This window comes from Drosophila montana, unplaced genomic scaffold (genome assembly GCF_035044405.1).
Source record: "Drosophila montana isolate Dmon_TW-CO22-7 unplaced genomic scaffold, ASM3504440v1 contig_2626_1, whole genome shotgun sequence".
Classification (NCBI taxonomy): Eukaryota; Metazoa; Arthropoda; class Insecta; order Diptera; family Drosophilidae; genus Drosophila; species Drosophila montana.
In genome coordinates this window covers 1032001-1045732 of record NW_026997490.1, presented here as the reverse complement: position 1 = coordinate 1045732, position 13732 = coordinate 1032001, and the positions used below count along the sequence as shown (strand labels likewise).

Below are 13732 nucleotides of genomic sequence, written 5' to 3'. Positions count from 1 at the left end.
CTGATGCTAGCGGCAATAACTAACTATAACTTTAACTAACACACACACGCACGCACACGCACACGCAAACACTTGAAACACACACGCGACGTGTTTTTGCTTTTGGCTGAAATAGATTATGCGTGCAACGGAAACTGAACCCTTCTTGTTCGCTCGAGCTGCGAAACTGTTTTGAATGCCACTTTCAGCGACGGCGACGGCAGCAGCAGCAGCGTCGACGACGACGACGACTACGACAAGTTGTCAGTCTCTCCAGCATACACACGCACTCACACTCTCTTGCCAGCACACGCACACTCACGCCAAGCAGACATTTTCGTGCGTTGACCAATCAGCGCACAGCTCAGCTTAGTTAAGTCCACGCCTTTGCGCTCGCTCTGGCTACCATAATGAACGCAAGAGGGAGAGAGAAAGAGAGAGAGAGAGCGCGCGCGCGAGAGCAAGCAGCTGCTGAGAGCGCACTCCGTGTTGTTGTTGCTTTTGTTCTTGTTCTGCTTTGATGGTGGTGGCTGCTATGGTGGACGCCCTCTGGCTGCCGCTGTGCGTTGCGTGAGTGCGACATCTACTACATCCGCATTTACCGTTACCCGTTAGCTAGCCGCAAAGATGGCGCGCTGAAAAGATAATGCTCAGCTGTCTCTCTGCATGAAGCTTTCGCCCTACCGCTGCCGCTGTGACGTGGGCGTGCTGCTCTCTCTCGCTGCTGCTGCTGCTGCTTAGTTTTTTTTTTCATTTTTCTTTCTTTTCGCTCCTGACAGTTATTTATACAGATAAAGTCATCACTGACATCCCCCGCGGCTCGCGTCAGCGTGCGTGTGAGCGAGCGCGCGATATATTAGCTAAGCAGCTCGCACTCACTGCATAAACTGGCATAAAAATGTTGCCGTAATGTGGAAAATTATGTGCTGGAGTTCGCGCTGCTCAGATTGGGCTTGGCAGACGATGTCGGGGCTCGCGGGCTCGCGGGGGGACTCGGTCGAGTTGCCGACTGCGCTGCGCTGCGCCGTATCTTAAGAAGATAATGACTAAATTAATGCTTTTATGTTTTTGGCAACACATAAACATCATTATGCGCTCAATCCTCGCTCGGGCGCACGCTCCTCCAGCGATGGGCGGCCGGAAGGGTGGCGGCTGCGGCTGTGTCTGCCTATATACGGGCCAGTTGAATGTGGTTAGCTTGTATATAGAAAGTGTGGTAGAATCCCGAGAAGTCGGCGCCATTTACTGATTAATTGGTGGGAGTAAAGGGGCGAGCATTACGAATTGGTAGATCCAACCATACTTATGCATGTGTGTGAGTGTGTGTGTGTGTGTGTGTGTGCATATGAAAATATTTTAATCTAAAGTTTCCACATCAAACATGCCCAAGTGCAAATCCCAAATTTCCTCGAGGCACAGAGAACCAAGCTCTGACTAATGATAAATGCAATGCCAGCCAAACTGGACCCCAAAAACTCGATGTGTCAACTACATGGAAGCAGCTTATATGCATCGTGCATACTTCAGCTCCAAGGCGGAGCTGCAGTGTTCGTATGTAACAAACTGATTAGGTGGGCGCCACAGCCACCGCCACCGCCTGCGCCGTCCTGTAAAAGGATGAAAGGATCTGAGCAACATGGGCGACATGTGCGAGCTGCTGCTGAGGCCACGCTCCGAATGTTGCCAATGCTTTTAGAAATTATTGAATAATTAAGCAGGCCAGCAGCAACTGCTGCTGCTGCGTTCCCCTTTCCCAGCTCTCTCTGCCTGTCAACCATTGGAGCGTTAATAGTCAGCATCGAGCTCGGCTGGCTTGGGGTTATTCGACTCCTCCGCCTGACTACTATTTGTTTTAGCTCTGAACTTCTTACATGTACCAAACCAGCCACTCCCGACGGGAATTGGCGACACAAACACACACACACACATTCTCGTTGTTGGAGTGCGCCTCGATAAGCTTAAAAGTTGCGCCAGTGTAGAGAAGCATCCAATTCTCGAACTTTACCACGTCCAGCATTTGGATTTTTATTTCAATGCCCTTGCAAAGGGTACCTTTAATATGTTAGCTTATGCGCAACGCACTCTACAAGACATTTTTGAGCTATTTTTGACTAAATATTCTTGATTGGGACAAACATTTTCTCTCTTTAACTATGTGAACTAAGCTCTACTTGCTAGATAGTTAAGAATCGAATACGAGGAAGCGTAGACTCCCAGCAGAATACTCTGTAATGTTTGTTGTATTCATCATATAGGAACGGAAACTATTCATCCATAGTTAGTTGAACAATATTTAAGGCAGAAAGGTGTATAATTACAGGTCGGTCTTGTAGGGACAGATATAATATTTATCTTATCTCAAGTTACAATAAATAATAATATGAAATAATTTGAGGAATAAGTAACAGCTATAATGATTTAAGTTCAATTTTTTTCCAGTTATTTAGAATAAACAAAAATTGCCTAGCTTTTCCCTTATTAAAGAAATTCTTTAACAATTTTGATAAGGTGTTTGGGAAACCCTCTGAATGGGAGGTTCTTTGCGGCTTTAACATTTTTAAGCGAAGGTTGACTACGGAAATGGTTAAATGGAAAATCATACTTCTTGGTACAGCTAAATCGAAATCACGAATGAAATATTCCATTTTTTTATGTTTTATATATTTCCGCTAAGTTTGCTGACAATTGAAATACTCTATAATAGAGCTTACATACGATCAATTGGTCGCAAATGGAGTTCTTGTATTATAGAATACTTTTACATATGTCTAGTAGAGTGTATTCTTCCTTTTTCTCTTCTCTTCTTCTTGTTCAGGCGTGGCTGAACTTTGAATAGGGCAATATTAAAAATAACATATTTCATATGTCTTAAAGAGAATTGTATCCATTGTATATATTGTGTGTATTCCAAGATCATTCGAATATTTAAATATTATGAAATAAGATTCAGATTTCACATAAAGTGTGTTTAGATTGCGGCACCTCAAAATTGAATTCTTTCTCTTTATCCTATCTTCTTCTTGGTCAGACATGTTAGAACGTTGGATATGAAAATATTAAAAATTGTACATACATATGTCTTAAAGAGTGTTTAGATATCGGCACGCCAAGAACTGTATGCTTCCTTTTTATACCCTGAACTCATTAAAAATGGGTAAACAGGGTATAATGTATTTGTGCAAATGTATGTAACAGGCAGAAGGAAGCATCTCCGACCCCATCAAATATATATATTCTTGATCAGCATCAATAGCCGAGTCGATCTAGCCATGTCCGTCTGTCTGTCTGTCCGTCTGTCCGTATGTATGAACGCAAGGATATCAGTACCTATAAGAGCTAGAGACTTGAAATTTTAGCTGTAGGTCCTCCTAGCGCTGATCGAGTTTGTTCCCGATATTAGATAACTTGCCCCGTTTCCAAGTAATCGATTAAAATCGATATCGAAATCCTGTTTTTTGGGCAATTCCGGCAAATAATGTAAGCTAGAGTCACCAAACTTGACATGTAGCTTCTAGAATATTATGTATACATCAAGTATTTATCATATGGTACCTATCGCCTGTCGGAAGAAGAGGGTTCTAGGTATCCCCTAGTCGGGAGCTCCCGACTAGAACCTCTTACTTATTTTCTTATTGTTGAGACTTGACAGATCTTTGTAATATGGGAATATTATCCATAAAGTCGTCCTTTTCTTCTTCTCTTCTTGTGGAGACATGACATATTATTCGATTTTAGAAGAGTGTTTAGATATCGGCACGCCAAGCATTACATTCTTCCCATTTTTTTCTGTTACGTTCCTCATCAGATTTTTTCTCGTATTTTTTCGCATTTCCTTGTTTTGCAAAGTGAAACTTTGGTTTCGTTTTGGCTGTGTAACCGGGTCTCTGGCACTTTTTGTTTTAGTTCGTAGATTGAATTTTAAATAACAAATTAAATTAACTCGTCTAAGTATTGTGCGACTCTTTGCCAAACGATTGCCACACCCTGCCCCCCCTGCTGCACGATCTACCCCGCACCGCGTGCCTCGGCCAGTTGGAGAAAAAGTTCAATTGGCAAAGGACTGTGTAAACACTGTGGGAATAAAAGGTTTTTCTACTTTCGTACAACTCCGTGTAGTCCGGCTGCCTTCTGCTTGTTGTTGCCATTGGTCGGTCGCTCCTGATTCCTTGGCTCATGATGGATTTTTATTTCGATTCTCAATTCGATTTTGATTTCGTTGCGCAAAAATGGCGCCGCCGGCTAAATTTGTTGCCGTTTGCTTGAACTCTGCGCTTGCGAAATTAGAAAAGTTTTCGCTTTTTTTTCTGTATACCCTGAACCTATTGAAATTGGGTAAGGGGGTATGATAGTTTCTTGCAAGTGTATGTAACAGGCAGAAGACATCGCTGAGCCCATAAAGTACGAATATATTGTTGATCAGCAACAACGGCAAGGTCGATCTTAGGGATTATAAGAGTTAGAAGCTTGAAACTTTGAACGTAGGTCATCCTGTTGCCCGCGCAGATCTAGCTTGCCTTGAAATTATCGATAACACGATAAGTTTCAACAAAATCGATAATAATCGTTATAGACATTCTTCTTTTTGGTTATATCTCGGTGTTCTTTAGAGCTAGAGACACCAAATTTGCTTCAAGCGTGCATCAAATCACCGATAACAGGAACATCTTGTGTAAAATCGATAAAAATCGTTATTGACATTCTCATTGTTGATTATATCTCGCAGCTCTTTAGAGCTAATGCCACCAAATTAAGTACGTTGGCCCTTTTATATTATATGCATGTCTAGCATATTTCACTTTTTGACTAGCTCCTCCAGCTTCCCTCAAATGTGTGAAAATTATATTTTTGTAGCCATAGTCTTGGGCATTGGTATTTACACACATTTTGATGCTAAATTAATGCCCTGAAAATTGTATACAGATCCGAGCATAAGAACTCGAGTTATTCAAGAACGCATATTCTAGAAAGTGGGGTTAGGTAAGAAGAAGCACAGCTTGTACAGCTTGGAGCGTGGTATTGTGTGTGTGTGTGTGTGAAGGTGTTTAAGTGTATGTATGTACATATGCTTAGAAGAAAGCTGGAATGTTGGGAAGGGCAACTGGGCGTGTGGACCAGCGTATCTCCTAGTCGAGTACGCCCGTCTAGAGCGCCTTTAGTTGTTTTTTCCACTGATGATTGCTTGGCTAGCTAAGGTATGGGTGTGGGTGTGTTGTGTGTGGTGTGTGTGTGAGCTTTGGGTATTTGTGTTGTTAAAAATTTAAGCGAATTTCGAGTGGAAGCCAAAAGCAGCCGTCTGCTGCCGCTGAAGCTGACATTGATATGTTAATGGAATCGTCGTCAGCCAAACGCCTAATCCTCAACAGCAGCCACCACCCCGGTTGGCTGCCAGTCACACCGGTTCTCAATTTGTATATTTCTTACTCGTCTAGTCAATTAAATGTTTAATCCAAATATCGTTTTATGCGTCGCAGTTGCTGGCATCAAGGGATCAGGGCCCAGGGCCCAGGGGTTTAGCGATCCGGATCAGTTTAATCTTGCGATATGCGTAAGCGTGCAAATTGCTGTGATTACGCATGCGTCGCTGCCACAATTGATGGAGTTGTTGTGATCCGATGAGCCCGACAAAGATGACGATAGCAACAACATAGCCAGAGCTAGATCCAGAGAGAGCGTGAGAGAGAGAGAGAGAGAGAGAGAGGCAGGGCAACAAAAAGGTGCAATAAAAGCGAACGTGCGGCCGTGCCGGAAAACTGGAATTGCACAAAGAATTATTTTGTGAGAGAGACAGATTGCATTGTCGATGAATGAATGAAGCGGGGCGTGAGGGGCAAACAAAATGGTTGCCCACCGAAATGTCGATCCGGGCACAAGCCGCCCCGCACAGCAAAAGCAGCTGCTTTTCCCTAAACACAATCCAGAGCAAATATGAACACACTTTGCTCTTCAGAGACCAAAATATTGTTTGTGTGTGTGTTTTGTGTGTGTTTGGGCTCGGTTTGGGCATAAACAAATTGTGAATTGAGCATATTTCTGGCATTAATTTCAATATCAATTGTTATATTCTATTTTTTTATAATTATTACTACAGTTTATTGCCAAAAATTAACCAGACTTTTAATTTGCAACTGCCCAAGTTCCTTGGAAGTGCTCCTAACCGGTAAAAACTCCCGAACATATGTCCAAACTGAAACTTTCGCTCAGGCCTTACTTCATTATTATCACTTGACTTTATATATCTTTATATACCCCCATAACTCGATCAAAACTCAACGAATTTTCATAAAGACTTGTTTTTTGTCCATGGTTTGACCTCGAGATCAATTTGTCTTTTAAAGCTGGCATCATAATTTTTGGTCGAAATTCATGTAAAAATGTTACTCTCAAATATCCTAAATAGGCATAGGTCGAAATTTCCCACCCCCATAACTCGGTCAAATCTCATCCGATTTTAATGAAGTTTGGCTATTTCTTCATGATTTGGCATCTTCATCAATTTGGCATCAAAATCTGACAACATTATTTTTAGTAAAAAATTCATGTGAAAATGTTACCCTCAAATATCCTATATATAAACATAGGTCGAAATTTCACACTCACATAACTAGGTCAAGTCTCTTCCGATTTTCACGAGATTTGACTCTATAGCCAAAGGATTGATTATATTTGTTTGAAATATTTTTCCATTTAAAGTATACGATTTTTTGAGAATTTTCTTACTTTCTTTTTTACCCATTTTAAAAAGGTTAGCTCTTCAGCAAAAATACTTCAAACTTTCATAACTTTGCTAGCAAATCTTCATGCTTTAAGGAATAGTTCTTATAGGAAATTTGTATATGGAAATAAACTTTCATTATGAAAGAAATATTAGTATAAAAGAGTTTAAATAAGAACAGTAAACAGACTGGTTCCCTGTGGGTCTGTCATAATTTTTGTTGATTTGCTGCGTAATTAAAAATTTAAATTATGTGCCTTGAGGATGTGCAGAAGGAAACAAATGGGCGGCAAATATTTGCGCACGGCAATGACTGGGAAAGCCGAGCTGAGAAAATCATATTTTTGGCAAGCCGAAAAAGGCTGTGAATAAATCATAAGTGGCAAAAGTGAAAAGTGGAAATGTGAAATGTAAGTCGACTCGAAATTATTTCAACTCAATTAATTAGCCCGTCCTGCGTGTGGCCCGCTCTGCGGAGTTCCAGTTTTCTCGGTCTGGTATTTGCCTTAACTCTTGCCTCTTGACAACAATCTCACAAGCGGCCACAGGAATGGGGCATTGTTTGGGGTGTATCGACAGCTACGCACCTTTTGTCAAAGGCAGCCAAAGCCAAACAGTATTCCACTTTTTACACTGGGACACGCAAACAAACAAACAAGCAAACAAACAGACAAATAGACAAACGAGAAAAGGCTTGCAAAAGATGCCAGGGAAAACATAGCCCGAGCTGCAGAAGCGGCCGCAGTTGCCACCGTTTGGGGCAGGCAGGCAGCTCCTCGCAAGACACGCGGCGTGTGTTTGTTTTCACAATTGTCGGAGCCTAGGTCCTCTATTTATGCCCTGAACCGATTGGAAATGGGTGAAATGGTTAAAAAAAGGGTTTCATGTTTTTGTGCATATGTATGCTACAGGGGAAGGACTCGATGAAGAATCAACATCAACCGTCGAATGGATTGAACCATATTGGAAATTTTGGCCGTATTCATATACGCGATAATCTCGGGGGACCTGAATTCCTTAATGTAGAACATGTAATGCCACAAAAAGATCGAGTTTAATTCAAAGCATTGATAGCTTATTTTCGTTCCACAAAATCAATAAAAATCTATATGGATATCCCATATTTTGGTTATATCTCGAAGTTTATGAGAGCTAGAGACACATCAAATTCGGACTGCAGGAGATCTTCCACTAAATACAGATCCAGATTATGATACCTTCAAGTTACTTTCAACATGACCCACAAAATTTGTATGTCGTGAAAATGTTAAGAGAATCGGACTATAGCAACCAAAGTTATTCAGGAATTTTTGGAGGCATGGTCTTGGGCTTCAGTATTTACACACATTTTAGTGCCATTTTTATGTTGCGAAAATTTCATAAAGATTGGACAATAACAACCTGAGTTATACAAGCATTTTTCGAAGCATAGTCTCGGACTTTGGTAATTACACACGTTTTTATGCAATATTTATGTCCTGCAAATTTTATAAAAATCCGACTGTAAAAGCCCGAGTTATTCAAGAACGCATGTTTCAGAAAGAAGGGTTAGGGAAGAAGAAGTACAATGTGTGCAGCTTGGAGCGTGCGTGCGTGTGTGTGAGTATGTGTGTGTTCTGTGCTTGTATGTATAGAATGAAGCTTGTAAGAGCAGCTCGGATATCTTCTGAATAGAGGATATCTTCTAGTCGGGCATTCTACCCTGGAGCTCTTTCGCTTTCTTGTTACAAATGTCGGAGTCTACGCTAGCCTACACTATCCCTCGGTCTCCCTTTCCCTCTCTCTCTCTCTCTCTCTCTCTCTCTCTCTCTCTATCTCTGTTTCTCTCCCTCTCTCTCGCTTCGTGTTGTTTTGCTTGTTATGCCGTGTTCTGTTTTGTTGCCTCTATTTGCCGCGTCGGCCATAAAAAACAATGGCAAACAATGGCAGCTACCGAGCTGCCGCTGTTCTGGACCAGTTGCCCGGCTGCAGTTGATGCATTTGCTTCTGCTTCTTCTACTTCTGCTGGTTTTTTGTTGTTGTCGTTTTCCCATTATGAATGCGAGATCGTTTTTCTGGTCGCTTTTCAATTGACCGTTCAAATCGCAACAAGGCTCAGCCGGGATAAGCCCCGTTCTAGCCGCAACACACAAACTATAGAGAGAGGGGCAGGGGCAGGGGCTGGGGTAGGGGCAGGGGTAGGGAGCAAATGCTGCTCGGCTCTCTCTTCACACGGCGGCTTCTTCTGGCTCTTCTGGCTGCCACTTTGTGCTGTTTGCTGATGCGCATTTGATTGCTGTTGCCATTGTTGTTGTTGCTGCTGTTGCTGCAGTTGCTGGCGATCCTGCTAAGTCCTTGGAAAATCGCTTCAGTTGCGTTTTTTGTGCGCTGCCTTTTCTTTTTATTTTTGCCAATTTCCTGCAACTAATTGCGAGAAAAATCCTTAAGAGCTGGCGCAGATTAGTCGAGCCTCCGTTGGATTGGAGCTGGACCAAGGCCTGAATCGCAGATGGGTCTGAAACACTTCAGCCTCCGCAGGCAAATTAAGATAGAGAAAAAAAAGGGTGTGTGTGGTGCGTGGTGTGAAGTGGTGCAGCGGCGCGGCCACTTGAAAATCTCGTTATCCTGTCAACGCCAGAGACAAGCGGCACTCGGCTGCCGCGGCTGGGAAAACTGCCAGTCATTCCGCCTGAGTTTTGGGGTTGGGGGTTTGCCCGGCCCCAGCAATTGGCAGCTGCTTCTGGTCGCGTATCGCTTACAGCCAAGCTGAATGAAAAGAGCAAAACAGTTGCCCGCCTACAACCACCAAGTGGATCAGCAGCAGCAGCAACAGAAGAAGCAGCAGCCCTTTGTCCCATTGTCTGTTATGTCCTACGCGCTGCTCGGATTGCCGCTCGGTTTGGCTTAGGACGCGTGGTTAAAGCACAAACTGAGTGCACTCAAACGCCTCGACGGGACTCAATTGTTTTGAGATCAATTTGCAACTTAATTGAAATCCATTTAAAGTAATGAGAGTTACTAACTTGCCTACCCCTGGCCCAACTCTGCCACTCTACCCTTTTTTTTTTGCCTATCTTTTGGCTAGTCTGGGCCAAGCTGCAGCTCATCCCATGCTCAAGAATTATAATCCCACTAGCTTGTACCTGCCGTTCGGCCGCGGACTAGATCAATTTGCAAACCCCTTTGTGAAGGCAAATTGTCATTTTGCCACGCCCGAAACTTTTTGCATGTAAGGCGTGGCATGCGCCCGAGCAGGGACTTAAGTGTTGGTTAATGCTTGGAAAACATGTTGGAGCTGTACCGCAGATAAAATGAAAACTATGCTCATTTAGCAGCGTCATTTAGAGAGTCTAGTGCTGGAAAGGCGCCCTAGCAATGAGTTAAGTGTTGGTTAACGCATGAAAAGTCAAGTGGGGTATCATGTGTTGGGTATAACAGCTAAAGTTGTGAGGATACCCACTTAGCAGTTCCATTTCGAGGGTCAAGGACCTGAAATGGGATTTAAGTGTTAGTCAACGCATAGAAAAAGTTTAGTATTATGTGTTGGAGCTTTACCGTAGATATAATAAACAGACGTCCTTTTAGCAGCGAGAATTCGAATTTGTAGAGCCAAAAATGAACTCGAGTTGGAAGTTGAGTGCTGGAAAATTCAGAAAAATATATAAACTAGTTAATTAATTGATGAATCTATTTAAACGGTCAGTTTGCTAGCCTTTTAAAGACAAATTGACATATCACAACCATTTGGCCGCATTCCTAGGCAAAGGCATAAAACTGCAGTGTTGGCAAACGCATAATAACCACACTTGCATAGCCTTTTCACTGACTGTACATCAAGAAATTCAATATGCGAGTTGAGTAAAGTCCAATTTTCGTTTTGCCAAGCTCAGGATGCTAGTGTAAAGCGTTAAAAGCGCCCGAGCAGGGACATCAGTGTTGGCAATCGCTGACGAAAAAAAAAAACCGAGGGAAAAAAGTGGGGCATTATCCGCCGGAGCTGGCAAATATATGCGACAAAAATATGCAAAAAAATTGGCCCAAAAATATCAGGCGGAGTCCATTAAAAGGGAATAAGTGCGTGCAAATCCTGACCGCAGGATATTTTTCTCATATTATCAGCGCATATTACTTCATCGAAAATGAAAAAGCTCGCCCCACAGCCCAACAGAGCCTCCCCCCTCACCGCCCACAAGCTGCCAAAGTAAACATGTGCGGAGTGCCAAGGCTCTGAGTAGCTCGTGCGAGTAGTTGAGGAGGATTGAGGATTGCTTTTTATGGCCGCGTCCACGCGCCTTGCCACACACACAAACACACACACACACACCCACACCCTCAAACCCACAGAAATATAGAGCGGGAGAGAGAGAGAGAGAGAGAGGGAAACTCTATGCTGGACCACATATAAGTTGATCCCTTGTAAATCTCTAAATTGTTTTATGAGCATATTGGAAAAGTAGGTGTAAACCTAATTTTCCTTTATAGCTTGTTGCCGTGCGTTCGACCTGCGCCCGTCAAAGCAAAGCTCACCCAAACGACGACCGCAGGAGCAACGAAAAAAAAGGACATTTGTTGTTCCGGCCGGCCGAGTGCACACAGCAGGATGCACTCAATCGGCCGCTTCCGCCTTTTGTTTGAACGCTTGTGCTGAGCCTCATTTAAATCATACCGCTGGCCAATTTGCATTCGCACCACAAGCAAATTGATCCGCCCTAATCCCAGGCCAAAACTACGAACGCAGTCGCAACTCCTTCGAGCCCAGCGCAGGCCGGCCATAGAGCACGGCCGAGGGCCGAGGATTTGAATTTAAAAGAACAACACAACAATCTTTGCCTTTCAGCGCAGGCCTTCGGCTTCCAAATTGAAGTCAGTCGGGCGAGCAAGCTGCTCAGCTCTGGCAAAGGGGTTCGCCAAAATGGTCAATCTGCCCATATAGTCCGTACAATAGTGTTGCAAAATGTTCGAAAGGGTCTCCACTCGTTGATTTAAATTTCTTAAAGTTGATAACAATTATACCATCGATCGATTTTCATTAGTATTTCTATAATTGGGCATATATTTGATTAGGAGACTGTACAATAGTGTTGCAAAATGTTTGAAAGGAGCTCCACTCGTTGATTTCGTTTGTTGATAACATTTCTACTATCAATTGGTTTACTTAATCAAAATAATTGGGCATATATTTGATAAAGTGACTGTAAAATAGTGTTGAAAAACGTTCGAAAGGGGCTCCACTCGTTGATTTCGATTGTTTATAATTGATAAAAATTATCCCATCGATAGATTTTCATTAATATTTCTATAATTGGGATTATATTTGATTAAGTAACTGTATAATAGTGTTGAAAAACGTTCGAAAGGGTCTCCACTCGTTGATTTAAATTATTAATAATTGAAAACATTTAAACTATCGATTGGTTTTTATTATTATTTCTATAATTGAGCATATATTTGATTTGGTGACTGTACAATAGTATTGCAAAACGTTCAATTGTGGCTCCATTCATTGATTTGGATTGTTAATAATAGATAACATTTATATTGGTTTTAATGAAAATTCACATTATGGGGCATAACTATGATAAGGTGACCTCAGGTTTTAGATGGATTTCCTGAGCAACCTTCTTTTTGTCATTTTTCGTCCATTGGAGAAAAGGCACGTTTTCGAGCTTTGTTTTTTTTTAATAGGTTTCATAGTACAGTTTAAATGATAATTAGAAGGTCAAGAAGTTTTCCCCAGAAATCAAAGCATTGCTAAAGAGTTTTAAAAGATTAAGAAGAAATAGATTTTGAATAGAAGGCAAAAAATTCTTAATTTCACCATTTTTAATATAAATGTAAGCATATGACTTCCAAAAACTATAGAAACTTGGTAGGGTATAATCACAACAGGCAATGTAAACGTTCTGATTCGCGAGTGAACACTGTACATGAATGACTTTTTAAATTTGAAACGGTTAATTGAAAAGGTATGACTGGCGCCCTCTGTGTGTCATTTCACATTGAGTTAAACCAGCTTTGCTCAGCTGGCAACGCTGTCACGCACAGCTGTTGCTGGCAGACATCTGGCAACATGGCGACGATAAACACAACATTTCGATAGACAACAAATGCAGCGCAAAACGACAAAATAATAAACAAAATAATGCGAAGCACATAATAAATAACATATCAAAATAAAAAGGAGAGGAAAAGCCATGGAAATGGGCAGGCAGAAGAAGCGACGCAAGCAGCGCAAACGCAAACATCAGCGACACAAACAAAGGGCGTCAGCAGCGGCCGCCGCAGCGGCTGTGGGCGCGCCCAAGCTGCCCGCCGAGATCTGGAGGAGCACGTACAAGACGCTGCTGCAGTGGCATCAGGCGCAGGTGCGCAGCGTCTGTCGTGGACAAATGGAGCCGGCGCAAGACGAGAGCTTCAGCGAGGGAGAGGAGGAGGAGGAAGAGGAGTCGGCATACGAAGAGCAAGAGCTGCAGCCGGAGGCGCATTTGGAATGGGATGATGATGTGGATCAAGTGGATGTTGAGTATTTAAAATTTCTGGAGGTAACGCTGCAGCATCAGCAGGAGTTAAAACGTCTGCGCGCCGCAGCTGCAGCCGCAGAGGCATGACTGCCAAAAAAAACCCGCCGTAAAACTTGGTTTAAGTTTAGGTTTAAGATTCCTACAGTGAAAGCTCAGCCACAGCCACTGAGAATAACAGTACAGTAAAAACTCTGTTAACAATTAATTTAAACGTGTAGCCAAAACTTAATGTTTGTATTCATAATTTGACACAATTTTTTGTTTCTTAATGTCATAACTAAATGTATTTTTGAAAAGTTTTCTATTTTGGATAAACAATTTGCAAATTGACGACTGTAATAAGAAATCTAGCTGCCATTCAAATTCCAAGTACACTTTTTGATGAATGTTTTCGACTAGGATAAGTTTATTGATGGATAATATAAATTAATTATAAATTAAATATTTTACACTAGTTCTGACGCGAATATATGTTCCAAATTTCAAGTCACAAAGGCAATATGCTCTTTAAGATTTATCTGGAATTTATCAGCTTGGAAAA

The 13732-nt window shown here is 42.2% G+C and overlaps 1 protein-coding gene across 1 annotated transcript; it reads left to right on the top strand.

The window, feature by feature from the left end:
- Positions 1 to 12706: 12706 nt before the first annotated feature.
- LOC135429244 (uncharacterized) lies at positions 12707 to 13324 on the top strand. The gene has a single exon (XM_064683509.1). The coding sequence runs from the start codon at positions 12865 to 12867 to the stop codon at positions 13276 to 13278; it is 414 nt and encodes a 137-aa protein (XP_064539579.1). The 5' UTR covers positions 12707 to 12864; the 3' UTR covers positions 13279 to 13324.
- The last annotated feature ends 408 nt before the right edge of the window (positions 13325 to 13732 follow it).

Coding starts and splice junctions, on each gene's coding strand:
- LOC135429244 (XM_064683509.1), top strand. CDS start 12,865: ATGGAAATGGGCAGGCAGAAGAAGCGACGCAAGCAGCGCAAACGCAAA.